Here is a 27473-nt window from a genome sequence, read left to right on the forward strand (position 1 = left end):
TCCAAGGAGAATGTATACAGTTCCTTTTAGATTGACTAGTAATGATCTAAACAAGGTTAATGTATTGTTTAGAATTGTATATTAAAGTTATGATTAATATTTCCACGACAGTAATACTTAAATAAAATTAAATACAGTCTGTCGTGCTGCAAAACTCAAAGCATTGGACTGTCATTACAGTAGTGCCCTCGTCTTAAAGTTTGACCCTACAATGTTGAAATTTATTTGGTCGAATAGCACAAAAATTACAAATCTTTTTGGTATTGCAGGAAATCTTGAAACATTTTATCCATTAAAAAATGCTTGTTCACAGAGTGGCATCATTGCAATTTATTTAATTTACAAATGACAGAGGGGTCTTTGTGGTCCTCATAACATTACATGAATCAAAGAGGCTATAAGTGTGTCTCCTTCATAGACGCAAGGCTACACAAGTACACATTCAAGTTCCTTATGTATGTGACATTCAAGATGCATTAACATGCACTTCAGAATAAAATAAATAAACTTGCCCACAAAGTGGTCCAAAAAAGTACCCTTTTGGGTAAGCAAACATTTTGGTAAATATTACTCTAGTCTGCACAGGATAGTCCACAACACCATCTAGTGATGCATTACTCTTCTAAAACTGTTCCCTAAAGTTAGTCTTGTTATCTACGGTCAAGATTGAAAGGGCATTAGGGAGTTAATTGGGATGAAATAGCATCTACAGGTCTATTAACATTGGCATCTATGAATTGGAGTGGTGGAACAAAACTTAAATGCAGCTGGCTTAACAGAATAGGAATTCGACAGTAACCAGACTGGAGTAACACGTGCTAGCAGCAAGAGATGCAGTATTCCTATACTTTGATGTTGTAGTTGAGTTGTACAACTCTCGGTGAACTCTATTCATCAATAGAACGTTTCCTTAAGAACTAAAAACAATTGTAATGCAACATTGATAAGCACCAATCATGTGCATCATTATAGCATATTTAGTTATATACAACACTGATATGTAGTTCACCAGGTTATTGTTTTAATGAAGCCTAAGTAGGACTGCTATGCTTCAAGTATACGTTTTAGCGACATCTAGTGGCAGAGCTGTATAACCGAGCTGTAAACAGTACCATTTAAATTAAAGTGAGTTGATGTCTGAAGAGCAATTGAAACAATGTCCTTTAAAAGAACCCTAACCTGACATACCTGTCTAATTACAGAAAATGCATTTTACAAAAAAATGACCAGATTTGCAAAAAGCCATAGACGAAACAAGGCAGGGGTACTGTTCGAGACTTTATTACAGCCAGTACTTTACGAAACAATTTACCTTTCAGAGTGCTCAGCTATCATTTTACACACATGATATTCTGAGCACTGGCACAGTAAAATGACATAAAACAGGAATGCATTCAAAATGTATTATCTCAGCTTTTCTATATTTTGCTATTTTTTAAACTTTTTTATTATCAAGGTCTAGTCAAACCATTCCTAGACCCGGCGAAGTCAATTGTGTTCTTTTTTAAGAAATAATTTATCATTTTTCGATGTTTTCAGAGTTTTAGGTTTTTCAATGTTTAATTTTTTTTTCTATCTTTTTCATCGGTGAAGCAGGTTTCAAAATGAGCAATCTGTAAAGAACAAACACAAATTCGGATTAGTTGAGGAAATAAAAAAGTTAATAAAACTATTCCAACAGTTGCAGTATGCATTTCCCCACCTACCTTTTAGGCGCTGGGTACCCCAGCAGGGGTTGTGGATTTCTGGGCAGCTTCCTTAGCCTGGTGTGCCTGGAGCACGGCCACAGCTTCGTCCACCTACAAAAACACATTGAGTTAACCACCTGATCCTCCCTGAGACACGTTAGCCAATACAGCGGGCCCACCAACAAAGCTCAAAGCTCCATGGCTGCCTTATAACGGCTTGCTACTGACCTTGGAGCGCAGGGACTCGGGGGACTCTAGCATGTGGAGCAACTCAGAGTTGTCGATCTCCAGCAGCATGCCAGTGATCTTGCCAGCCAGGCTGGGGTGCATGTTCTGGATCAGAGGGAACAGACGCTCACCTGCAGGAGAAGGAGAAACACAGCAGGGTCAGTGATAGGCACTCCCTCAGTTAAGTACCAAGCAGAAGAGGGGAAATTACACACTCGCACTGTCCTATGCATTGACTGTTAGAACACTCACCAAGCATTTGCTTCTGTTCCTGAGGTGGGGCAGCGGCCAGCATGGAGGCAGTCAGGGGCTCCTGTCCCTGCACATGTACAGCCGGCTGATGGGGAGAGAAAAATAACATTAAAATCTACATCTCAAGTTGATGAGTTACTATCACAAATGAAGAAAACTAGTTCTCTACGATCGCGTACCCTTTATTTGTGTTGATTTAAAAAAAAAGGATGCTTGGTTGATGCATGTACAGTAAAGGGTTTGTTAAACAATCCGTACCTGCTGCATGGGGATCTGTGGCTGCGAGGCCATGTGCTGCTGGGGGTTACGCACCCCGGGGGCGTACTTGTACTGGGGCATGGCCCGCACTGGGGCTGCCCCCGCTGCTGAAGCACTGGCAGGGCGCTGGCCAAGAGCCTGGGTGGCTGGGGACAGAAAGGAAACACTGTTTAGAAAACGGATAGTTCCAGGCATCAGTTCCGGTCCTCGATTCTGATTGGCTACAGGACATTTTTGGTATCAATGTGCCATCAAACGTATTCTTGCCTGTGTTGCTTGGCAACAATTGTGAAGTCTTGAGGTATTATATTTCTTGGTGGAAGAATTACGTTTTGTTTTCAATAAATGTTATATTACCGTGTTTATTTGGAGAAATTTTACCATGTAGTCTACAGTAAGCTAAAAAAAAAAACAAGGGACACTTGAGGCCGTGATTCAGTGTTAACCACAGCCTCTAAAGGCTTATTTCCTAAATGTTGACTAATGCCATCATACCATTGTGGTCCAAATACAGAGTGCTTCCTATATGAGGAGAGAGAAGCGGGCCTCAGCGAAAACTTACGCATGCGCTGAGAGGTCATCATGCGTGGGACCTGGGCAGTGGTGGGCCGCATGGCGTTGAATGTCTGGGGCCTGGGAGCGGACGGGCGCATGGCGTTGGGCATGTTTTGGAAGTCTGGGGGAAGAAAGCAATCGAATAGAGTGTGAACAGACAGGACCCAGTCAACACAGGTGCACACTGCCATAACTCACTCTTGGGTGTATACACTCTCTAATGGGTGTATCAAATGTTTGCAGCGTTTGGGGCTACTTACGTTGGGGACGCACACCCTGTGTCGCCCAGCGGGGGCTGGGGCGGAGCTGTGCCAGCTGGTTGGCTGAGTAGTAAGCAGCACGGTTCTGAGCCTGGAGGGAACAAGGAACAGGGTTGGTTAAGACACGCAAATGAGAACCTAAAAGAAACATGCCCGTCTCATTTGGATTGACGCGTTGTTTAAGCCGGCGCGTCTCTCACCTGGGGAATGGCGGCCATGAAGTAGCCTGAGGGCGGGGCTGGCTGGTAGGGGTTGAGCACGGGGTTGGGCACGGCGCGGACAGTGGCCATCCTCTGCATGTACTGGTTGGTGAGGTGGGCCTGGCGCTCCTCCTTGCGTTGGGCCAGAGCCACATACAGTGGCTTGGTGGCCACGATGCGCCCGTTCATCTCCGTGACGGCCTTGGTGGCCTCCTCCGGGGAGGAGAAGCAGACGAAGCCAAAGCCCTTGCTGCGACCACCTTCCATCATCACCTGGGAGGAGAGAGTGTCAGTCAGCTCTGCATGTTGTCACTCAGCTGTGGAGGATCAGGACCCTATGGGAAAGCGTTTCAAGCGAACTAAACTTTACAAACTAAAGTCAAACCTAAAAGTGACACAGTCAGCTTTGATAAAGATAAATGGGTCACATGATCCAGTCTGTTAGAATTCGGACTTGGGCGTGTCATGCGTATACCTTGGCACTGGTTATGGTTCCAAAGGGAGAGAACTCTTTGCGCAGACGCTCATCATCCAGACCGTCATCCAGATTTTTGACGTAGAGGTTGACACCCTGGTTTGAAATAGAAAGATGTTCTTTAAGTTTGTCTCAACATTATCGAACGAGGACAATGTTTGCATGGCTTCCAGGCAAGGCTTCATAAAGCAAGCTTACCTGATATCTGGTCATGCGGTCTTGCTTCATCTGCTCAAACTTGCGTTTGAGTTCATTCTGACGTTCACCCTTCTTTTGCGCACGACCCACGTACACCTGTCTACCATTGAGCTCTTTCCCGTTCATGTCATCCACAGCCTGCAAGATACAACAAAAGAACAATTAAAAACCAAACCACCAAAAACATGTGCAGTCTTGCAGAAAGGAAAAGTGCAATAAATATTTGAGTGCTCCACATACAAGGCTTGCGGATCAAAGAAAACATGGTAATAACCCTACGCAGCAATTGTAATGTATACCCCTTGATGGTAGAATAAGACATTTCTTTGGCTGGGCAATATGGTCCAAATGTTCACTCTCGATATAATATGCTCAATAATGATTTCTTGTTATTCAATATATATGATTCAATATACAAAATAACCCAATGGTACAGCCTATTGCCTATTGTTTACGCCTGTGAGAATTAAATACTTGGAAAAGGAGAAAGTTTTAAATTAAACGATAGAGAAATATTATGCATGCCTAGCCTACAATATAAACTTCAAATATTGTTACAAGAGCAAGCGTTCCCCACCTTCTGTGCATCCTCATGCCTTTCAAAGCTGATGAAGCCAAACCCTTTGGACTTCCCTCCGTCGTCGGTCATAACCCGGATGCTGAGGGCCGGTCCTGCGCATGAAGACACGAAAAAAAAAAAAAGTGTATTAACCTTGGAGCCGTGGTAGTAAGACATAACATGTGAACAATACCAAATATCACATTTCTAAGCAGCCAGTAGTCCTAAAGACTACACATAAACACCATGACCTGCACACTGTTTGGTTCAGTGATATATGGAAGAGTAGGCAGTAATCATTACATTTAGCCGATGCTTTTATCTAAAGCATCTTACGATAAGATAATTTGTCAGATGAAACACAGTATCGCTGTCAGTAAGATGTACAGTAAAGATATTCATAGAAATAAGTGCTAAGCCTTTACAATTGCTAGGGTAACACATTACCTGTATACAACAAGATTGCTAGGATAAGATACTACACAATGCCAAGTAATATTTATAAGTGTCTTACCATAGGCGTTAAACATCTCCCTCAGCTTCTCGTCATCCATGTCCTCTCCAAAGTTCTTGATGTAAACATTGGTGAACTCTCTAGCGCGGGCTCCTAGCTCAGCCTCCCTCTCTTTTCGGGATTTGAATCGTCCGACAAACCTGTTTACCACACATGCATAAATCAGGGGATGGCACCTACGTGCATAATAATCTACTAATTTTAATGAAACTTCAGACAACGTGATGCAGCCGTGACTCAAAAGTTTTCTGTAGTTATTAGTCAAAGTATTTGTTGGTATTAAAATCAAACTCAAATCAGATTCAATTTAACGCTAAAAAGGGGAAATTAATCACAAGATGCAGTCACATTTGGCTAAATGGGCAGTTATACCAAAGTGTGAGTATGGTTAATCAAACGGGAAAAAACATGTGTGTATAAGGGTGAATGTAGACCCACTTACACTTTTCTGTCATTAAGTAACATGCCATTCATTTTCTCAATGGCACGCTCTGCCGCCTCATGGGTCTCAAAGTGCACAAAGCCGTAACCCTTTGAGCCATTTTCATCACATACCACCTTGGGAAAAGGACATTGGAGCACATGAGCAACATAACAAACATGCAACCAAACTCGACTCCAGTTAACCAGCTTAAAACCACCTGATCCACACAAGTGCAACGTTGAAACATGCAGTACACAATTAGTTCCGGGTAACCTCCTCACCTTACAGGACAGGATATTGCCGAAGGCAGAGAATGTATCGTAAAGAGCCTTGTTGTCAATGGACTTGTCCAGGTTCTTGATGAAGATGTTGCCCACCCCGCTCTTTCTCAGTGAGGGATCACGCTGGGACCACATTATGCGAAGGGGTCTACCTTTGATCACATCAAAGTTCATGGTGTCCAGGGCACGCTCGGCTGAAGATAAAAGAAATACAGGTTTCAGGCCTTTAAATATTTCAGCCCTACGACACCCATGTAGGCATAGCATAACTCAATATTGACCAGAATAAAGACCTTACTTTAAAGTTACCCGTCGACATTTAACCGGCTACTTATGAAAACGTCCCGTGTAGTTACAACGAAAATAAAATTATCAAACTGAATCATGGCAATTGATTGTCTACTTGAATGGCAACACTGCATTTCACCCAACACGCACACAATTTAGTCACAGAGCTGCAAATCGACAAAATGGAGTCAGATCATGTAGCATATGTCCATGTGCACAGCATTTCAATACCAACATTTATACGTAGAAAAACGTACCATCGGCCGGCTGCTGGAAGTTGACGTACGCATAACCAAGGGAACGCCGAGTGATCATGTCCCTGCATACTCTGATTGAGAGGATAGGCCCGGCCGGGCTGAATTTCTCGTACAGCATGGCCTCCGTGACGTCCTGGTGCAAGTCTCCCACGTACAGCGAGGCCATGGGGTAACTGGGCGCGCTGGGATTCATGACTGATGATGTGCCTTCTCAGTCACCAAAAAACGGGATAAAATATCTACTGCCGATACGATTACAATTGCTCTTGATATGGATCAATTTCCTTCTTGCCGCACTCCCTTGCTCGATTCTGTATTTCGACAAGCACACCGCTACCTTACCAACGTGGGCTGGCTAGCTTGGTGAACTGGGTCGGAGTGTGGCCCGAGTTAGCTCGACAATTAATACTGGAATCCAAACGTTTCACTGCTACAAGTTACACTATGGGTAGCCACTATTAGCAATAAATGATACAATAATGGAATGCCGATGTCCTTAGAGAGAAAAAAAATTGAGGTTAACAATATAATGGCTGTCGTTATTCACCCACGCTTTCAACAATAATGCTAACTGATTAGCCTGCTAGCGTTCCTCTCGTTGCGTCGTTTTGAAAATCCCTGCGTCTTCTTGTCGTTTCTTGGTCTGCAAATCAAATCCTGCTTCACCGATTTTTTTTTTCTTATAAAAATATGTCTGCGTTTGTACTCTAGCTTTTGGTTTGTTTCATAATAATAAAATGTGTGCCGAGACTAGCTCCAGAGCACACCCTACGCAGACGAGTTATAGGAAGGAAAGGAAACACGCGCTGATCGGCAACCGAAACCAGAGACGACCGCCTGTGACGTCACAACTCGTACGGGTGATTCGATCAAGGTAAATTGAAATACCTCCGCAGTGCTGTCTGAATTCATTTGATCCCACTTGGAAGGATTATCCCATTATCAGACAGTCGCCACCCATGTAATGTTTGCATTTTAATATACGCAACCCACGTGGACTATGTATGAACACAGAGCATGGAAGTTATTTGAATGATGGGTTTTATTTATTAAAGGAGGTGATTCTGGCAATGATCGTTCCATGTAACGTATCAAGTACTATTATAAATTGGAAAATAAATAGTCTGTCCTATAAATAAGGGCTGTTTCAACATATATTAAAACACAATTAATCCAATAATCAATACCTTTACAAACGGTATACTCTATAACTATATATAGCGTATATATTATGATGAGTTTCCTAAGCGTGGCTGGAAAACCCCCAATCTATTGAGGTTGGTGTAAGGTAGTGCAACCACACTGTATAAAATAAGTGCAACCAACGTACAGCCACTAACGGCCATACATTTTTTAAATTCATTGCATAACTCCAAAGTACGGCGTCTCTAAATGGACAAGAGAATATGAGTTTCGCGTCTCGTTCCACCAGGTAGCGCCCTGAATGGGCTAGGTCGGCCACAGAAATATGCATTGCAACAGTTTTTGTTATAAGAGAATACAATTTTTGACGGTCTTCGAAGGAAGCTTTTAACAGATATTCACGTAATGTCGGTTATGTCAATGGCCTGAATATTATTAATAAATGCACACTTTACATTTGAAGTGTAGTTTGTCAGGGACATCAAGTAGGCCTACTATTTGTTTTGTGCAAAAAAATAAAAAATAAATATGTGGACAATTATTTTGGCATGCATGCTATTTTAACAAACTGTAAAACAATTAGAAGCAACAACAAACACAATGGTCCCCAGAATACAAGCCATGTATGCAGTTTTGTTTCCTTGGTTTCCATCAAGTCACATGCCATCGCGTAATCTGCAGAGCAAACCCTGGATTAAAACAGACCCCAAACCTTTTGGATTATTCTTGTTTTATTACACATACATGAAATTACATATTTATCTCCAAATAACAGTAATGCTCAGGTTCTCGCTATGAAAAGTTCAAAGACATGCTAGCCAACCCTCCCTTAACCTTTTTTATAGCCACAAGGTCAAATTAGGCAAGTATAAAATAAAATCAGTACATAATCAGTACAAAAAAGCAGGAACTAGATAGCCAACCATAGGGAGGGTTAACATTATAAAACAAAGACAACCAAAAAACGAAAGTAAGGTAAAAAGCATGTGCTTTTTTTTGTTCTTACAAGTTTTTATTTACCTTGTCATTGATATAGAAATACAAATGATGGTCACTCAGTAAAACATAATAGATGAAGTTCAGATTGTGACAGGAATGTGAGCCCTGTGTCTTCCAAACAATCAAATCCTGCTATATGGTTCCCAACTCTAATCACATGTACTTCCTTTCACCTCCCACCAACACCCCCAGTATGATAACATAACCCACTTTCCATAGTCAGTACGTTTACATAAAGGGGAAAAACCCTGGCCCTATCCAAATCCGGGTTTCCATAAAAGAGGAGATCCCTGATCAGGTCCCAGCAGTTAAGGTTGTGAGACCCATCGTGATTTTGAGCACTGGTTGTGCTTGGATCGCATTATTACAGAGTGTGAACATATGTTATGTCCTTCAAATGTTATACCAGTCATTGGATTAAGTGTGCCGGTCACTGCTTCAACTTGCTTCTGTAACCCAGTCACCGTAGTAGCATGTAAAACTGGACAATGGTATGCTAATCCCTCAACTGGAAAACAACAGTAACCTAGTTACCCTGCCAAACCGTGTTTCCCGCTGCGTGAAAGTACTGACCTGGCCTGAGCCAAGAGTCTCACCCTCATCCACCATGCATGTAACCCACGGCACCCATTTCCCCTGCACACATAAACGAGTCTGCATCAAACCACCCTCACCCACTCTCCATAGTAAACCATTGGACCTTGTTAATCAACACCTAACCTTACCCTTCTCAATTTCTACCAGAAAGAGAATAAAACTAATGAATGTGGAGAGAGGGGGGGAGAGAGAGCGGGGGAGAGAAGAGAGAGAGGTGCACACAAACAATGACAATGATGTGGTCAGAGTATGGATAAGGATGAAGACGATGGCGAAGAAGGGGTCTATGAGAGGCTGTAGCTGAGTAAAGGGGTACACATCAGTCCTGGGGTTCCTCTACGTCCTCTGTATCACCCTGGCTGTCTGCGGCCCACAGCTATGCAGAGAACAGAAAATTAGGAGAGAAGGAAAACACAATTACATATTTTGTTACTCCCACTTGTCGCTCACCAGCCCACTATCCCACTCCATATGAGCTTATGGAGTGTAAGCTTACACACTTACTGTCAAGTTGTCTCTCAGTAGCTGCATGATCAACGTGCTGTCTTTGTACGAGTCATCCTTCAGGGAGTCAAGCTCTGTAATGGCTTCGTCGAAGGCCTGCGTCAGAACACATGGAGGCTGTTAAAAAGTATGCTCAATCAGGGCTGTTGTTTGTTGGGTGAATCCAGGTGCTTCGTGTCTGTTGGTGCTTGTTGGTGCGGATAAGTAGGTTTGCATTAGCATAGTGTTGAAAAGGGGAAATCTGAGGGCCTTACCAAAATGGTATGAAGTTGAAGAAATATGTTTTTCTTTTAGTAGTTATTGTGGGGGCCTTTACCAATTGGCCAGTGAACTTGAAGAAACATGTTTTTAATCATAATTGTTGTGGCAGCTGTTTAATGTTATCGACATTCTGAGTTGAAAAACAGGCAATTCCATTGATTTGTCAAAAGTGAAGAAACTCCCTACGGGTGACTGGTGTGTGCTTACGTTCTTGGCCAGCTTGCAGGCCATTTCAGGAGAGTTGAGGATCTCGTAGTAGAAGACGGAGAAGTTGAGGGCCAGGCCGAGACGGATGGGGTGCAGGGGCTGCATCTTCTCCTTTCCCAGATCCATGGCCTCGGAATAGGATTTCTGGGAGGAGCTCACGATTGCTGAGGACAGAGGGCAGATCTCATTAAAATCTCTCTCACTCTCAAACCTTGAACATTATCTCAAAAATCGAAACGTTGTAACAGTCAAATATTAACATGCTTAACACGTTTTCTGGTTATCCCACATGTGGCTTCATTAAAGGCACTGTCCATAGCCATGAAGTATTGTAGCCATGCTACAGGAAGCCATGCCAAGGACCACACCCATTTCTGTGCCAGTACTCTCCGGGGTAGAAACCACTCCTCTGCACTCAAATTTACATAGTGGGTTGTTCAGATACTCAACCACTTCCCCTGTACTAAACTACATAAAGTATTTGGGAAAAATACAAGCTGTGAGCTACAGGTAATGTTGAAGAGTTGTAGACTCTTTTCATACGTTGAGCATTTTATTGTTAATTTTAACCCCTTATAGGAATCTGCATTTATATTTAGAGGAAAATAATGAAAAAAAAATCATAAACTTAAAAAGTTGTGGAACGTGCTGAAATGAGTGCATCATGGCTTGAGAGAATTGGGTTTCATCCCTTTTAGGCTTGGCATATATCCACCATTTCATAATCAGCATATATAAATACTGTAGAGGTCACAGGTCAAGTTGTAACCAAATCCGCAGCTTGAGGCGGGCAGTTCAATAGCATATTGATATCTAGAACATAATTTCAAAGAAATCAATGAAATATCCTATGACCACGTTTACAGACACACACTTACTGTCTTTCTCCTCTCCAACAGCCACCTCAGCGAGGTAGCGGTAATAGTCTCCCTTCATCTTCATGTAGAACACCTTGCTCTCATCGTGAGTTGAGTTGGGGATAAGGAATTTATCGAGGAGGCCCTGGTGATGAGGAGAACAAACACAAAATGAGGAGAAAACAGTATGCGTTTCCGTTTAATGTTTTGGATATTGCATTGTAAAATTCTTCATCCAAAACTGCTGATTTATTCTCGGTTTCGTTGTAGTTCTTCTCCTCCTCCCCTTCTTCTTGCTCCAGGGACTAATAACTGACAAACACAGCTCACATGAAGGTGTGTGTTGCGGTAGAAGGAGGCCCCTCCTGCTAGAGTAGCTGAAAGGCAGCATTTAACATTTGGGAGCCTAAAACATGAGCTCCAAAATTATAATTCAAGTTGGAAACCAAGACTTTTACAAAATCTCAAATCTTTTCTCATCAAAGTGGTTTGGTTGTCTTTTGCTCATTAATCCCCCTCCATCGAAAGAATGCCAGTTCTAAACCTTTAGGAAAGTCTAAACCATACTGGCAAGGCAAGGTGAGGAAAGTCCAACAGACTGACAGGTGAGGCCTGGGGGATTTGAATGTGGACAGGAGCTGGGGTGAAGGACATTGGGGATGGCACATGGTGCAGAAGAAATCCAGCCAGTTGATCTACCAATGAGCTTTCCCTAGTGGAAGTAGGTCACTCACATAGTCAGCCACATAGTCAGCCCTGGGTCTTTACTTACACATACAGCCACACCCACACATACCCACATGTCACAGAATATAGCATCAAACCACTGCTTTAGGCCTAAAACCCAACTATGAATCTAAGGAGAAGGCAGTCTTTAAAAATAGGTACTTTGCATTTTTTAGAAGCGACAGGATTGCAAATATTAGTACACACAGCCCTTTTCTTAACAACATATTTCCACCATAACCCATCTGATACTATGGATTTTGAGTCTGACGATAAAATATAGGTTTCCAAATGCAGCACAGTAGCCCAAGTAGAGGTGTGTGCTAAACCCAAGGTAAACATTGCGTCTACACAATGTGGATGAGCCAGTGGCTTTAAGAGCTGGTTGAGGAATTGGGGCAGTGAGAGGGCCAGGGCTGACGGCTGCGGATCAGCATGACAGGAATGCATGGAGCAGACCAAACCGCCTTTCAACGATCAGGGCCTGGGAGAGAGAACATGTCTATTCTGAGTCAAAGATAAAAAGGGGGACCACAGGTACACACAGTTGGTGGCCATCAATCAACCAAAGTAAAATAATGTTCATAAACTTGCTATTCTTGTTTTAAACGGGTTGTGTGACATCTACAATAGTCTCTCAGGACAGATGGGTGGCATGCACCATTAGTTTCTCCAGCCTAAATGTCTGTGCTTTAGGTCCCCACATTTTGACTACTCGAATCACCACGCCATGATAAGCTATGAATTACAACCACTTGCCTGATTCTGTGTCTAGGTTGCTCAAAATGTGGCTACCCAAATACAGACGTATGCTAGGGCATTACATAAATTGAGCTAGCCCCTCATCTGTCTTGACAGGACAAATTGTCAAGCCACGCACCAATTCCTTTGAAATTGCAAACCACAACAGAGATTTCTTCCAGAACATTCAATGTGTTGTGTCAACAACAAGTCTTTAACCTGACCCCCCCCCCAACCCCGCCACAGTGACCCCCACTGGGACTAGCTACAGGTACGAAGGAACGACCGGGGTATAAAAGACATTAAGAGGGGACGTGGAATGTGATAACCATCTGCGTTGGCTTGAGGTGATAACAGCATATTTATATTGTGGGGTAGAACAGGTGAGGAGCGGAGACAAACAGGGTCCTGCTTCAAGAAGTGGGATTTCCAGGTTAACTGGATATGTGATGTCAGAATTCAGGGGAAGCCATCGTTTTCAGTTTTAGTTACCAAGGTTAAACTGTACTCTCCGTTAAATTAACATGGCGAATCATGCTGTGAGCCTAATTTGGAGAAAACAAGGTACATAGCAGGTAAGCTCACAGCTAAAATGGCGACCTCTTTCTATGGTCTCATTGGCTGAATAGCAATGAATAACAACATAAAACTATCGTATTAATTTTCCCATCTTGTTAGTATTTTACCGTAACAATAAATGTACATGTCTAAATATAAGTAGCCAAATGGGCGATATCTATGCTTTACATACTTAATGAAAGTATCTACCTTCAGTAGACTATTCCAGCAGAGATGTATGTGACACTTCTGAACAAAGACATTAAGGCTTTGCCTTTGTCGGATACTGGATTGTTCGCCTTGCATTGAACACAAGACCTAGGGCTTAACTTTTTCTTAAAAAAACAATAGATTAATATACTGTTATAATACAAGTTAATAGTATATATAATAATAAAAGTTTTGTTATTTTTTGCTAGTCAAAATTGTCCAGACAATCCCGACTAGCCAGAGTTTTTGTTGCCGTTTAAAGACGTCCTTACTTAACCCACTACTTAAAACAGGTCCTACACCTTACGTTGACCATAACATGATGCTATTTTGATTATATATAGTACTTGAATATTGACTGATGTTTTTTGTCACTCAACCTCTGAATCCCAAACTAAAACATACAATATTTGAAAGTCAGATGTGCTCATGCTCTGAGCCTGATTCATGTACGACTCCTACGATATTAGCTCATCACGGATATGACATATGATGCATGGTTTTATTGGCATACATTCCCAGTTAAATCTTTTGGCTAATGAAATACAACAAAAACAACTTCTCCTCTCACCAGCACGGCGTTGCAGATCTCCTTCAGCTCTTTCTCGATGTTCTCCCTGTACGCCTTGACTATGACCAGCCTGTTCTCATTGCCCTCTGCCTTCTGCTCGATGCTGGACACCACCCTCCATGACGAGCGCCGGGCCCCCACCACGTTCTTGTAGGCCACTGACAGCAGGTTGCGCTCCTCGCTGGAGAGCTCAGTTTCGGCACCCTGCTCCGTGAAAGTCTTCATGGCGGCGGCCATGTCGTCATAGCGCTCCGCCTGCTCCGAGAGCTTGGCCTTCTGCACCAGCGTCTGCTCCACCTCGTCGCTCTTCTCCATGGCGGCTGCTCACTGGGTGGTTCGCTGACGGAGGAGGGGAGAGCAGCCAGGAGACAGGACGGGTGTCAGTATCGACCACGATATCGCTTGCACACACAAAAACTACTTGGCACATGGAATGGTGGAAAGATGAAGACAGCGTCTCAGTGTCTCTGGGAACATTTACAGTTAGGTTGGGGAACTTTTATGGGCAGCTCTGCTTGATCCAGACCTAGCCGTTCACTTCACACCATGATGCATTGTGGCGGGTGTCAAATAGCCAGCAGGCTTTCAGTCAATCAATCACTAATTTTCCATTTCAGAGGACATATGTCCAGTGTTTTTCAGATCTGACATCTACCAACAATACTGTTCTTTTCACCTTGTATCTTATCAAAAGCTTGGATGTGGTTTTCAAAGTAGATACTGAAATGTCATTCATTTATCAGAAATTGCAGACATTAACAATAACAATAAAAAAAAAGATCTAAACAAACCACAAACCTCCACAACAACCCTTCTACATTGTCTGCTTATAACAGGCTTAAACTATCTACTCTAGTTTGAAAATGTATAGCCGAAGATTTGATTTCAAAACGTCCAACCATTAACATGGGTCAAACATTCAACAACTATTTCACCTTTGAAGACTCGGGGAACGATTATAAAGATCCATTTAATGTGGACATTGATGGTTTCAATCAGAGGGCTTATGCGAGAAATTAGCCACATGATGGGTTAATGCAATAGTGAATAATAGCCAGGCCAAGGGAAATAAAGAGCAAGAATGCCAACATATTTAAGAACATTTCAGAAAAACATACTAAATACCAAACGTAAAAAATGTATTTCAAAGTGTGTGTCATGTAAATACCAAGACACAGAGGAATGTGTGCATTTGTTTAAACCCACCACACCCATTTGTAGGTCTACCTGTTGCAATGCTGAACAAGTAAGCAAAGGTGAACACGATCCATTACATCTGTTTAAAGTACTATGAGGCTCTCGGGTATAAAGTGCGTCGCATTTAGTTAGCCACATACATGTTTCTTTTAACCAATTACATTAATCAGGAAGCCTCAACCGTGGCCTTGGTGACGACCCCTTCCACCATGTCGCTGGTTACTTCCTCAAGCCAAACCTTCTCATACATGACAGCCATAGGAATGGTTGAGGCGGTGTGTACGCAATGCTTTAGTGTGTGTGTGTGTGTGTGTGTGTGTGTGTGTGTGTGTGTGTGTGTGTGTGTGTGTGTGTGTGTGTGTGTGTGTGTGTTATTTTTGATAGTTAACAGATGAACGCTGATGATCTTCCAATGCCAGTTACATCACTGTAACGAAAGTAAACCTAATGCCAAGCCAACCACATAGTAACGAACACAATATTGCAAATAACTGATTTTTTTTGCCCGACGCCATCCAAAAATTGGCAAAATCCATGTTCATAAAATTCCGTTTTTACAATGAGTTTGAAACCTTATATAAAAAAGAACATATCAAAACATTTCTGTATCAAAAGACCACGTTAGTGTAAAAGCTTGAACATTCATCCACCTGACACGCCTTCTCCGTCTGGTACGTGCATGTGTTGCCAGCCATTAGACGAGCCCATGGTGTAAAATGTCTATTGTTCTTTTAGGATGTCTGTCGCCGGCAACGCTGGTAAAACAGCATACCCGACATAATAACCCCCCACACTTCATAACACAAGTGAAGAACAGCGCAACGATTTAGACGTACGTGCGAGGGCAGATCTGGGAAATAAAGGTCTTCTTACCTGGGTAGGAGGAGACGGTAGTAATCTCAGTCGAGCAGTACAGCTGACTCCCTCACTGCCTGTCTCTCTGTGACTACAAGCCGCTGCGTCTCCGTCCAATCACAGCAGTGCAAAACAGGGGAAGAGCCTGACGTTGGACGTTTCCACGGCAACGGAGCACACAACCCTATGGGTGTTGTAGTTTTTGTTTTATTCCACCTTGGTCCAGGTAGACAGCACCGAATAGTACCAATGCAGTTCAGTCAGTGTCAGAAACATTCATTTCACTAATTTCCCGTCTGAGATCAATTAAGTACTATCTTATATTCTCCATTTAGTAAATATGTTTCCTCATAAACACACCCTATTGTCAGTTAACCGACACGTTTGCTCTAAAAACAGGTACAAATCACAGGTAAATGGGACTTTGACTAAACAGAAAAACGAAAAGAAATCTGCACATCAATGACAAGTTGAGGTTGTTGCTGAATGGTTCTACAATCTGAGGGGACGAGGAGAGCACCGCAGCCTAAGTAGAGTGGGACACAGCGCCGTCTTGCCTAATAGGAACTACTATTTCGGTAGTGTCGTTGGTTTCCAAGGGGAAAAGTGAAGCTATTTCTTGCTCTGTCACATGATTCCCCCTAAGGCTAGATTCCAAGCCAATAACCTCTTTAGTGGTAGATCGGAGATTGGTTGCAAAAATGCAGACCTGTTTGACAGAGTTCCCATAATGTAACAATAATGCAACAAAATGCAGACAATTATGCCATTTATAAGATGACATCACAGGTATCAATTTTGATTTATTGAACTCTCTCTATTAATTTGTCTTCTCAACAAAATTGAGAAGACGTGAAGAATGGTTTTTAAATTTTATTTTATGTTCTATAAAGCATTATAATAAATTAATGATTTATTTGGGTCATGAAGAAAAGGGCAACAAAGTTCATATATTAAAGCACACCTTTATTAAAAGTTATTATTATGTAAGCTCAGCATATAACATTTTATTACTAAAAATTAAATTTTTGAATGACATTAAGATAATAAATGGATGGATGCGGTTGCACATATATTAAGGGAATTCAGTACACTCCACTTTTCACTTGACATGATCAGAGTTGCTAACAAGTTATTATGCAAAGTCCCACGACATGCCGAAACCTACGCCCTTGATACCGCATATTATCAATACCGCACGCATCATCCAAACCGTGTGGAGGACGTTGTGGTCCAGGCTACAGTCAGGATCACAACACTAGCAAGCTGGTAACAAGCTGTCTTTTCATAGAACACCACGGTTGAAAGCACAATCCGCGGATCCTGGCCCGGTCCTGGCAAACTGGTGTTGAGGACAGTCGTAAAAGCACCAGTACGCATGACAGCATGTGGGTGCTATAGGGACAGGGTTAGGGTTGCTCACCTCGTCAGACAAAAACTTCTGCATGGCTTTCTTTGGATGTAAATAACATAAAATATACATAAATACATGAACCCACACACTGCCACCGTTTACTGTTCAAAAGAAAGTTCTAACTAACTCATAATTGTGTTAGGCCTATAGTTAAATTCAGCTGGAATGCAATCATGCCTCAAGGTGTCAGTGTAGACAAGACAAAAAGCACCGCGTCTTACGGTTATAGTTCTGGGTTGTGTTTTGCTATTGTCATTTAGACAAATAGCCTCTATATTTTCAAAGGAGCCTATGTTACATAAAACTACTACTACTACTACTACTACTACTATTAGTTGTTTGTGTTTAACTTCAAAATATTGTATGGAATATCGTATTTCGATGTTCTGCAACTTGAACGTTTGCAAAGAGTAATATTTCAATGTTATGAATTTAATTGTGTTTACATTTTGATAAACACAATTCAATAGCTTTTAAAATTCAAAACATTATGGCAGGGGTTTTCTTCTTTTGCCTTGAAAATTGTTCCACTGAATATTACAATCGTGTCATGTTGCCATGAGGTAGGCTATTCTCACTCTGCCTCAATTGGGCCTATATGACTTCACTACACGTCACTACACGAGTAGTGAAGTCACTACATGACTTCACTGCTAGTGAAGTCACTACATGACTTCACGAAACGAGCAATTTTATGTTGTTATGCGTCAAATTCTAATTTAGAACTGAATCCATTGAATGTTACTTTATATTGGAATCTACTCATCGAATACATTTGATGTAATGCAAAGGCGGACCAGCCCGTCTAACCAATCAATAGCGAGATATTCGTTTCCTTGTTTACATTCTCCCGAGGCGCACGAAATATTCCTAGATTTTACGCCAAACCTGTAGGCTGAGCTAGGATCCGGGATTGTAGCGTTATCCCGGTCTACCGCAGCGCATTTTCAGATATTGTACTTCCTATTATCTGTGTACTCCAGTGCCCAGGAGCTAGAAGGAAAGTAGTCACACAAAGAAGAAGACGAAGAAAAAGCTCAACGACAAGGAGAATAAAGATTGCATTTTTACGAATAATTTGACAAAGAATCAATAACCAAAAAATGTAACGGAAACGGATATTACTATAGAAGTACCACCCTCCCTCGCTCTCTCTCGCCTCTTGCCAATAAACCCATGTGTCCTAAAGTCCCGCCCTCTCTTTTGCCAATAACGCCGTTACAGAGCATCTCGTTCGTGGCGTTGCTTCGTGACGATAACGCCTCGGAAAGAGGTTACTAAACCTGGGATCGGCGGCAGTCGGCATATTCGTGGCTGTTAACGGCTGTTAAAGGTCGTTGTATTTGGTGTGTTTTACATAAAGTAGCCTAATAAATTGTCGGAGTTTGGATAACACGTTGTGCAAAGCCCTGGATAATCTCTGTGTCATCTCAGTCAGACTCACTCATTAATTCACCTGCGCAAACTAGAAAGGCAAGTTTGTCAAACGAGGCTGGAGAGATCCGAGGACAACATGGATATGGATAGGTAAGGGACACAAATTAAGTAGATCGGTTATTATTTAGCCTTCATCATGTTTGGATTGTTTTTGTTACGTTGTTTGCCTAATTACACTGTTAAAACTGAAAACTTATTAATTTTTAAACAAAAGTTACTTAAAACTAATGTGTGATTTATCATTAATAATATACCTACTATTTACGGATACTATCTAAGCTATACATACTGGAAACTAAAAAAATATTTATCTTAAGCAAAAGGACTTCAAGGACTTTGGTGGATAGCATCTTTGATCATGACATTATCTTACAGTATGTTACTGAATATTAATTTTTTTGTCTTGTTAAATGTTTTACTGAAAATGTTCTTATTTTCCTGGAATTAACAGATAAACAAACAGTATATTTTATTGTATTTGAGTTTGGTGAGAACAGCCCAAGGCAGATCTGGTGGCTTGGCAGAGGTGCCTGCCATTGACTTGGTTAAGTCATTTTCCTTATCATTCTGTCTGGACTACTTTCTGTGTCATCAGTAAAAGGCTGCTGGTGGTGGTGCCAAATGAGGCCTCCATTCCTCAGCGAAAATCCTACAACAATGAGGATGAGGCGTGGAAGAGCTACCTGGAGAACCCCCTCACAGCGGCCACCAAGGCCATGATGAGCATCAATGGGGACGAGGACAGCGCTGCGGCCCTCAGTCTGCTTTATGACTACTATAAGGTATTGACCTCTGAAGAATAAGTCCCGCCTCTGTGGCTCCTGTTCCCTCGGACAAATGTTTATGGGAAATAACATGGGGTTTTTGAATTATCGTACATAACATACTCTGTAGGTGGCGAAGAAGTAAAAGCTGCGTCACGTTTTGAACTACACACTTCCTACATCTAGTTTCGACTGGGTTTTAGGATTTTCGGTTTTGCCGTTAAAGTAGTAAACGATTATTAATGCTACTTTAACTGCACCAACAATCCAAAGACCCTGTGGAAAACTAGCTCTACATTCGCCATCAGAGCCTTTCATTCATTTATCTTGTACTCAGAGTCAATCCTTGTCAAGTCAGCAGAATCTCGGGGGGGAAACCTGACAGATGTACTGATGATGGGTGGTTTAAGCAGCCTCACCTGGCCGAGTCTGATCCTTAAACCAGCCAACACACACACACACACACACACACACACACACACACACACACACACACACACACACATCCCGTTTTATCTTACGGTTGGAATCCTCTCAGGTTCCCAGGGAGAGGAGAAATATCGCCAGTGCTGTCAAACCCACCGATCTGTCGGCCACAGCGACCAGTGATAACTCCACCAACCTGGAGCTGCTGGAGAACCATCTCCAGGTTCTACGCTCCATGCCCGTCAATCTTTCAATGAACTCTAGCACCACCGCCAACAACAACAACACCACCACTTCTGGGTCGGCAGAACAGCCTGGCTCCAAGTGCAGCTCCATGGGGTCCGCCTCAGCGGAGGTGCGGGGCGGTGTGTGCAGCGGTGGGGGCTGGGGTGGAGGCGTGGGCATGGCTCCTCTAGCGCTGGTCAAAAGTGAGAGTCAGATGTCGAACACAGAGCTCCTGAAGTCCTGCTGCGGAGGTTCGTACAAAGCGGACCCCAGCGAGCTGATCAGGATGGACTACAGCCAACAGAGCAGGTGTGATCTGAGCTACCTGGCCCACCTGAAGGAGGACGAGAGGAGCCTCCCGGACAGCACATACGACGACTCATGTTGTGAGGACAAAGAGGTGCCTGCCCTCAATCTCTAGATAATATCAGATACTTTAAATATGTGGAGATTCTATTTAAATGTTGGTGAGCTCCAATCAGGAATGCATAACAATGTTTTTTAGAATGGCATGACTGTCTGTGGATTGTCTTAATCCATTCAGTGAGTTTGTATTTCATTCTCTATTTTTTGTTACAGAGGTACGAATCCAGTCCTTTCCAAGCTGTGGATGAAATCTGCTACAGCCCACCCATGTAAGTCAGTGTGATTAAGATTCCAATTCGAAAACCATTTTGCAAAACCAAGGATCAACTGGACCGCATACTGCTCACTGTCTTGCTGAGACCGTTTTCTTTGGGCATGCAAAGAAAAAGTATTTTATTTTGATTATGTCTTTCCTTTCGCATGGGGACATACGCACATGCACACGTAGCAATTCAAGCCTGTGGAGTCAACAACAGACCATAATATAATTCAGACTCCTAGATTATCGTCTGGAAAACACTCCCCTGTTATCCATTGTCCTGTATCGACAGCACAAATAGGAGTTGCTACAAAGGAAACCCATCAGCCTCATTCATTGTCACAGCAGTCCCCACATGTGTGTGAATTTCCTTGCAGGGATTCCTTCCAGTACACCCTGGAGGCCGGCATGTCTCTACGCCAGCGCCAGGGCGAGGGACCCATGGTCTACCTGAACCGCAGCCAGTTCTACGCCATCACACTGCGCCAGGCGGGCCTCAGCTCCTGCCTCCGCCAGCCAAGGGGCAAGGCCCGGCCCAGCGGGCCCCCGCCAGCCCGCGGACGGCAAGGCACCGTGGGGGGCGCCGAGCTGCCGCAGCAGAGCATTGTTCAGGTGAGAGAGCCAAGGGTGTGATGGAGGAGTTGGACTCGCTCTAAAACAGTGAGCGTTTTGCATGGGCTGGTGCCGTATAAGCAACAACAACAGTGTTTTGTTAATTCGCAGCGTGGATTAATGTGGACGTATTTTGGGGGAGATTCCTTGCAACATTGGGATGTATCCTTGGGGTTTGTTTTACCGTTGTGATTCATATCTTGGTGGTTCTGTCTCTACGTTAGAGCGTCGTCATGGTGGTTTTTGGTGAAGACAAGTGCAGAGATGAGCAGCTGAATAACTGGAAGTATTGGCACTCTCGCCAACACACGGCCAAACAGAGGGTCCTGGACATTGGTAAGATCACCAAGTCTTCCTTACTCTGCCGTAGCTCATTCTTAGGATATTCAATGGTGACCAATTTGGTTGTAATGAAATGTAGCCTCTCAAGACGCAAAACACCCTTAGGTGTTGAATATCGACCATCAACGTTCCATACGTCAACCGTAGCAGGCGGCAAGACGTGAAGAAAGTTCAAAGAGGTGAATGAGGCTCCTTGGGTGAAACCTGACACAGGGGAGTCCATTTAAATAACGGTTTGTTCCAGGTTCCCACAGGAGCCCTGGGGAAGGAACCAGAGGTTGTGTATTTGAATAGACGTTGACAAGAGAAACGGGCGGGGACCAAGTGCCGTATGACTTAAGGGGAAAGAGAGGGCGAGACGGGCCTCAACTTGTGGTGATAACGACTCGGTATGAAGCAAGGGGTGTCGAACACGCATTATGGGTGGCCCTGCCAAGGCGATGTGCTGACGTTGCTGGGCGGAAATTACGTCTATAAAACATTACAGATAGGAGGCAATGGCGGCCTGTTTTTAATTTTTATACAACTTTAGTGAGGGGTTGTAGATGATACACACATGTAGTAGGCATGTGTGTTTTATCTAGAATAAGAAGCAAACCTAGAGGAAAACATGTTTTGATTTCAAGCGTTTCAGATGGGTCTGATGTTAACAACAGTCAGCGTATCAAATGTATTTGATGAAACATTTATTTATACGCCTACTGACGACGACTTCTTCTGTCTTCTTTTTTAGCCGACTACAAAGAGAGCTTCAACACCATCGGGAATGTAGAGGAAATCGCCTACAATGCAGTTTCCTTTACATGGGACCTCACCGAAGAAGCAAAGGTAAAGAGAAACCAAAGTAAAGATGGTTCTTTTAGATGAGCCGAGGCTATACATAATGAACCTAACCCACACCACATTGCTCCCTTAAGCCTAGGAAGAATAATGGGTGCAGTTCTTATTTGAATAGTGTGGAGCAATTTGGCTAAGAAGGCATTGGATCTGTTGTTTGGCTTTTGTTAGGGCACAGTTGCATTTTGTGATGAAGACACACAAAATGGAGGAGAGGAAAAGAAAGAGGTCAAACTGATGTGTTCGTCCAGTCTCTCTTGCTCTCGAGGAAATTATAGCCATCTCTGGCCTGGATCCCTCTTCATTTTCTTAGCCCACGTCTTATTTAGACGCTGCAGACGCTGTCCGCCGACTGTAGCGCTTGTTTCACTCTCTGCTGTGTCTCTCACTCTCTGCTGTTTCTGTGTCTCCCACTCTCTGCTGTGTCTGTGTCTCACTCTCTGATGTGTCTATATCACTCACACTCTGCTGTGTGTCTCTCACTCTCTGCTGCGTCTCTCTCACTCTGCACTGTCTGCGTCTCACTCTCTGCTGTGTCTGCGCCTCTCACTCCATTCCATTTCTGAAGAGTTATCCACCCCCCCCCCCCCGATCCCCACCTTCATCCAATTAGGTGGTGTTGTTGGGGGTACAAAAAACATACTTAGTGGTAATGATTTTTGTCAGGCCACTGCAGTTGCCCGGCAACCATCATTACCACCACCGTCATTACCCTTGCTTGAGGGACAAAAGGATTGGGCCTGTTGTGTGTTTTTTGTAATCCTAAAGGTGGAGGAGGAGGGCTCCGGTGATCTGACTGTTTGGTGTTTGTGTGTTTGTTTAGTCAATTTGTTTGTTTTGTGCTACTTTTTAACTGATGGTTTGTGTAGACCTCTGCTACTCAGATAAAATGGGGGTGCAATAGTCACACACACACACACACACACACACACACACACACACACACACACACACACACACACACACACACCACTATGAAGGGTCAGTGTGGAGCACCAAGGGGATGTGGAGGTGGTGTGCGTAGAGGTGTGTGTGTGTGTGTGTGGGAGGGTGGTTGGCAGGAATGAGCCATGGCGGCTGCAAGCTGAGACACGATGCTTCCAGCTCTGCAGAGGGACGGATCAACCGTTATCACCGCCGCACGGCCTCCACTCACCCTGTTCTTCCTGTTCAACTGGAAACCCTAGTGTGTGTGTGTGTGTGTGCATAAAGTGTCAAAATCTCATATGCATACCATGAGGCCGTTTGGACATATTATTGTAAAGAGAGAGATGTGTGCTTCACACACTACTTGGCTCATGCTCAGTAGTGTTGTTCTACTTCTATATCCAACTCTCAGCACGGTATCTGACCCTAGGAAAGGTGCTATTTGGGCATGTAGCTGCAATGAATCACACTAATTAGGGGAAGTGTCTAGGCAGACATTCAAAGCAAAGCTAGATGAAAATCCAATTTTCCATCTTGTTACATCAGCCCCCTGGCAGATTGTTCTTCTTCAATAAAGAATTCAGTTTATTAGTCATTTTACATCCAAGTCAAATCATAAATGGCACTGTGGATTAGGTTAACATGTCTCTGCTGGCAAGCAGGACATTTCCTTACACCTCATTTTTAAGCCTTCTACAGTAAAAAGTGAGCTGGCTAGCGAGGGTATGTGTTTTGTCACTCTTCAACGAGCCAATCAAATCCAAAAGATTCAGATCACATTCCTCCCACATGTTGTCCCACACTCATATCCTACTTTCATTTCATGATGTCATTAAGCCTCTAGCCAGTCCCTCCATTAAAGTTTTAAAAGGGGAACTACATTAGCTCATTAAATTAATTGAAACCCTTTCCCAATGTTGATTCAATGAGCAAGAAAGCACTATTGTGGGAAACTAGTTCTTGCTGAGTTCAACGTGTGTACTTGACTGGTGTTTATTGCTCTGGTCCAGACTCCTGGTGACAGTCTGCTTTGAACCTTCTAACCAGATCTGCACTGCAGAGGAAACATCTTATCTGGCTGGTGGTTTCAAGGACTCACTGTTTGGCTAACGTCTTCAGATAAAGCTAGGGATTTTACAGTCTGCCTACTATTCGCTGTGAATTGAGTAGAGTTTGCACAAAAGACACATTTACATGATCAACTGTTGACATCTCTCTCTTGCTCTGCTAGCAAGCTCTCTGTCAAAGGTTGACTAGTGTTTCTAGATTCCATCAAATGGATTTACAGTGATTTCTAAAATGTAAAAAAAAGCAAGCCGCCTCCTGCCGATGTCAGCAAGCGATTTTGACGTAAAAGTGAGCCCAAAAAAACGAAACAACTTTAAGTTAGCATCACTCAGATTTGTCACAAATTTGGAGCACTTGGATCTTCTCCCTAATGTGCGATCTCTCTCCATCTCTCACTCTGTTTGGACTCTAAACACTGCCGTGCCTCGGCATCCCTGGTGTCGTTGTCTTTACCCTCCCAATAGGTGTTTATCTCGGTGAACAGTCTGAGCACAGACTTCTCCCCCCAGAAGGGGGTGAAGGGGACCCCGCTGAGGATCCAGATCGACACCTACAGCTACCAGTGCTCCAGCAGCCGGCCCATCCACCGCGCCTCGGCCCACATCAAGGTGTTCTGCGACAAGGTGAGTGGCTAATGATCCAGGGAGAACATTGACAGAGAAACATCAGGCATTATGAGAGAAGCCTACCAATAAGCACTGTTGAAGAACATGGAGAAAACAAAGGCTTCACAGGGCTCGTTGAGAACAGCCTCATGCAGCTCATCGCTGTTAAGATCTGTATGTCTGTCTGTCTGTTTGTCTTAGGGGGCAGAGAGAAAGATCCGTGATGAGGAGAAGAAACAGCTCAGAAAGAAGACAAAAGGTGAGCCAGTAATCCCCTCACAAAACAGAAATAAACAACCATCATAATTTGATCTTGTCCTAATTCCTTAATGTATTTGGCAATTATATGATGGGAAACTCCTTTTAGAATTTTTTTTTATAAATTGTTTAAATGAATATCAGTCGATTTAATTGAAACACATTTTTTCAATCCAAACCCAATCCGATTGAACAGTGGTGACGTACACATGGTTGACATGGCAACACCACATGAAGCATCTCTCTTTCTTTGGCTCAGGCAAAAATGGCAACCCATGTGCGGCTCTCCCAATGCGGAAGGCTGACAGCACGCTGTTTAAAGTGCTGAAAGACTTGGACTCCCAGCCCGTCCTGTTCATCCCTGACGTCCACTTTGGTAACCTGCAGAGAGCCGGACAGGTAATTCAGAACATACTGAGCTATACACCTGGACGGAGACACAGGACCCTGGTGCTCCCAGCAGACTACATGCAAACACACTTTTTAAGATAAGCTTATTGTTCCTTCGTGTGTAGGTCTTCGCCTTCAAAACCGAGGAGACGGGCAAAGATGGGTGAGGATTTATTCTGAACATTCTCGCTTAGTTTCAAAGTCTCTGGTGCATCTAGAAGTCACTGGAGTGTCTGTTTAAAATGTTCCTGATGAGCATGTACCCAGACGAATCATGCGCCACTCACACACTGATGCATGTTCAGCATCATGTAATGGCTCTTCAAACTCAGGCCACACTGTGGTTCCATGCAGATTTAGGGTATACCTTGATCTTTCCACTGTAGGACTTGATGGGGGGGGGGGGACGATGACATATTTAGTGTTGCAATTAAAATGAACCTGTGATGTAGAAGCTGTTGTTAAAACAGAATTGATAATGGTGAGATAAATATTTATCAAACACTTTATCACAGTGAACGTTAACTATTCAGGATGTTCACCGCGTTCCCTCTTCCATGACCCGCAGCGTCTCACTGAAGAGGCCCTCGTGTCCCGCCGAAGAAGACTTCCGCCCGCCAGCCGCTAAGACGGCTAAAGTGGAACCTGAGAGAAAAGGTTTTTTTATGCCAAAGAATTATTTCTCATCTCCCTGCAATTTGTGTTACTCGTCACTTTGCCAAAATGAGTCATTAATGCAATAGTGAACGTGTCTTCCCTTTGTTTCGTTAGTCCTGCTGTATGTGAGGAAGGAGTGTGACGAAGTGTTTGATGCCCTGATGCTGCGCTCCCCAACGCTGCAGGCCTTAATGGAAGCTGTGAGTCTGGTACGGAGTGGCCGACCGCTACTCCCTCCACTTAAATTAATTTCCTCACTCAAAAGCTTAAAATACCCATTGATTGGTCTTGACCCATACCCGCGTCAAGGCTGAATCCTAACCTTTTGCCATTGTAATCCTCCCAGATATCTGAGAAATATGCACTGCCTTTGGACAAGATGGCCAAAGTTTACAAAAAGAGCAAAAAAGGGTGAGGAAAGATTGACAAAGTTCTGTATGAAATCCATGCAAAGCTTCATGAGAGACCCAGAGCTGCCAACTTTTGGGTTTTGGCCGGAGTGAGATTCTTGTAATGCATACCTTATAGCAGGGTCCGCGGATGTAATTGTTGACGGGAGGGGAAGGGGGGGGGGGAGCGATCGGGATTGTTGAGGGGGGGGGCAAAAGCGTGAACAGGCAAAAGCGTGTGTCACACGGTGAAACCGTGAGAGTTGGCAGCTCTGGAGACCAGATGAGAGATATGCTCACTGGCTGTTAATTTCATCAGGATCTTGGTCAACATGGACAACAACATCATCCAGAATTACTCCAACGAGGACACCTTCATCCTGGCCATCGAAAGCTCAGCCAACTCCTTCCAAGTCACTCTGTCAGAGATCTAACAGGCCGCAGAGGAATTGGACTGCAACCCCCCACTCCCTCACCCCCAAAAAAACACCACACAACCAAGCATCTAGTGGCGGTTCTCACATTTCACTTGGAGAATTCCATTGTTTCCTCGGCAGGATTCTTCAACTTCGCAGCGATATAATGTATGTGGGGACGAGCAACTGCTCAGGAAAGTTAAGGATGAAATGGAAAG

At 43.5% G+C, this 27473-nt stretch overlaps 3 protein-coding genes across 4 annotated transcripts; 1 reads left to right on the top strand and 2 right to left on the bottom strand.

Annotated features, from left to right (window-relative positions):
• Nucleotides 1-1265: 1265 nt before the first annotated feature.
• LOC311351632 (polyadenylate-binding protein 1A) lies at nt 1266-7242 on the bottom strand. 2 transcript variants are annotated; one of them, XM_084471807.1, is made up of 15 exons: nt 6438-7242; nt 5893-6086; nt 5630-5745; nt 5188-5327; nt 4692-4786; nt 4115-4252; nt 3917-4012; nt 3442-3714; nt 3242-3332; nt 2989-3102; nt 2427-2572; nt 2169-2253; nt 1917-2047; nt 1707-1799; nt 1266-1613 (listed from the first exon to the last, which is right to left on the bottom strand). In XM_084471807.1, exons 1-14 carry the CDS (start codon nt 6628-6630, stop codon nt 1710-1712), a joined length of 1902 nt encoding a protein of 633 aa, XP_084327933.1. In that variant the 5' UTR covers nt 6631-7242; the 3' UTR covers nt 1266-1613; nt 1707-1709. The 2 variants fall into 2 exon arrangements, with proteins under 2 accessions (XP_084327933.1, XP_084327932.1); XM_084471806.1 differs by having other exon boundaries at nt 4692-4791; nt 5187-5327.
• Nucleotides 7243-8403: 1161 nt separating this feature from the next.
• Nucleotides 8404-15932, bottom strand: LOC311351257 (14-3-3 protein beta/alpha-A-like). Its single transcript, XM_084471360.1, has 6 exons — nt 15882-15932; nt 13812-14150; nt 11027-11150; nt 10149-10312; nt 9681-9776; nt 8404-9552 (listed from the first exon to the last, which is right to left on the bottom strand). Exons 2-6 carry the CDS (start codon nt 14124-14126, stop codon nt 9496-9498), a joined length of 756 nt encoding a protein of 251 aa, XP_084327486.1. The 5' UTR covers nt 14127-14150; nt 15882-15932; the 3' UTR covers nt 8404-9495.
• Nucleotides 15933-18780: 2848 nt separating this feature from the next.
• Nucleotides 18781-27273, top strand: LOC311352079 (grainyhead-like protein 2 homolog; the record flags this gene model as incomplete). The annotated part of the gene is made up of 15 exons (XM_084472278.1): nt 18781-18804; nt 19310-19496; nt 20017-20529; nt 20709-20764; nt 21132-21366; nt 21591-21702; nt 22442-22536; nt 25005-25163; nt 25347-25404; nt 25663-25802; nt 25919-25956; nt 26362-26450; nt 26565-26650; nt 26797-26861; nt 27159-27273. The coding sequence occupies exons 1-15, from the start codon at nt 18791-18793 to the stop codon at nt 27271-27273; spliced, it is 1962 nt and encodes a 653-aa protein (XP_084328404.1). The 5' UTR covers nt 18781-18790.
• Between the last annotated feature and the right edge of the window lie 200 nt (nt 27274-27473).

Source organism: Micromesistius poutassou (genome assembly GCF_964030765.1).
Source record: "Micromesistius poutassou genome assembly, chromosome: 8".
Classification (NCBI taxonomy): Eukaryota; Metazoa; Chordata; class Actinopteri; order Gadiformes; family Gadidae; genus Micromesistius; species Micromesistius poutassou.

Bases quoted from the DNA above. Each gene is read 5' to 3' on its own strand.
- LOC311351632 (XM_084471806.1), bottom strand. From the start codon at position 6,630: ATGAATCCCAGCGCGCCCAGTTACCCCATGGCCTCGCTGTACGTGGGA. The intron at 4,792-5,186 runs TAAGACACTTAT...CGTGTCTTCATG, and splicing joins GAGATGTTTAACGCCTATGG to CGCAGGACCGGCCCTCAGCA. The intron at 2,048-2,168 runs GTGAGTGTTCTA...CTTCTCCTGCAG, and splicing joins GGAACAGAAGCAAATGCTTG to GTGAGCGTCTGTTCCCTCTG.
- LOC311351257 (XM_084471360.1), bottom strand. From the start codon at position 14,126: ATGGAGAAGAGCGACGAGGTGGAGCAGACGCTGGTGCAGAAGGCCAAG. The intron at 10,313-11,026 runs GTAAGTGTGTGT...CTCTGTCCTCAG, and splicing joins TGTTGGAGAGGAGAAAGACA to CAATCGTGAGCTCCTCCCAG. The intron at 9,777-10,148 runs GTAAGCACACAC...GTTCTGACGCAG, and splicing joins CCTGCAAGCTGGCCAAGAAC to GCCTTCGACGAAGCCATTAC.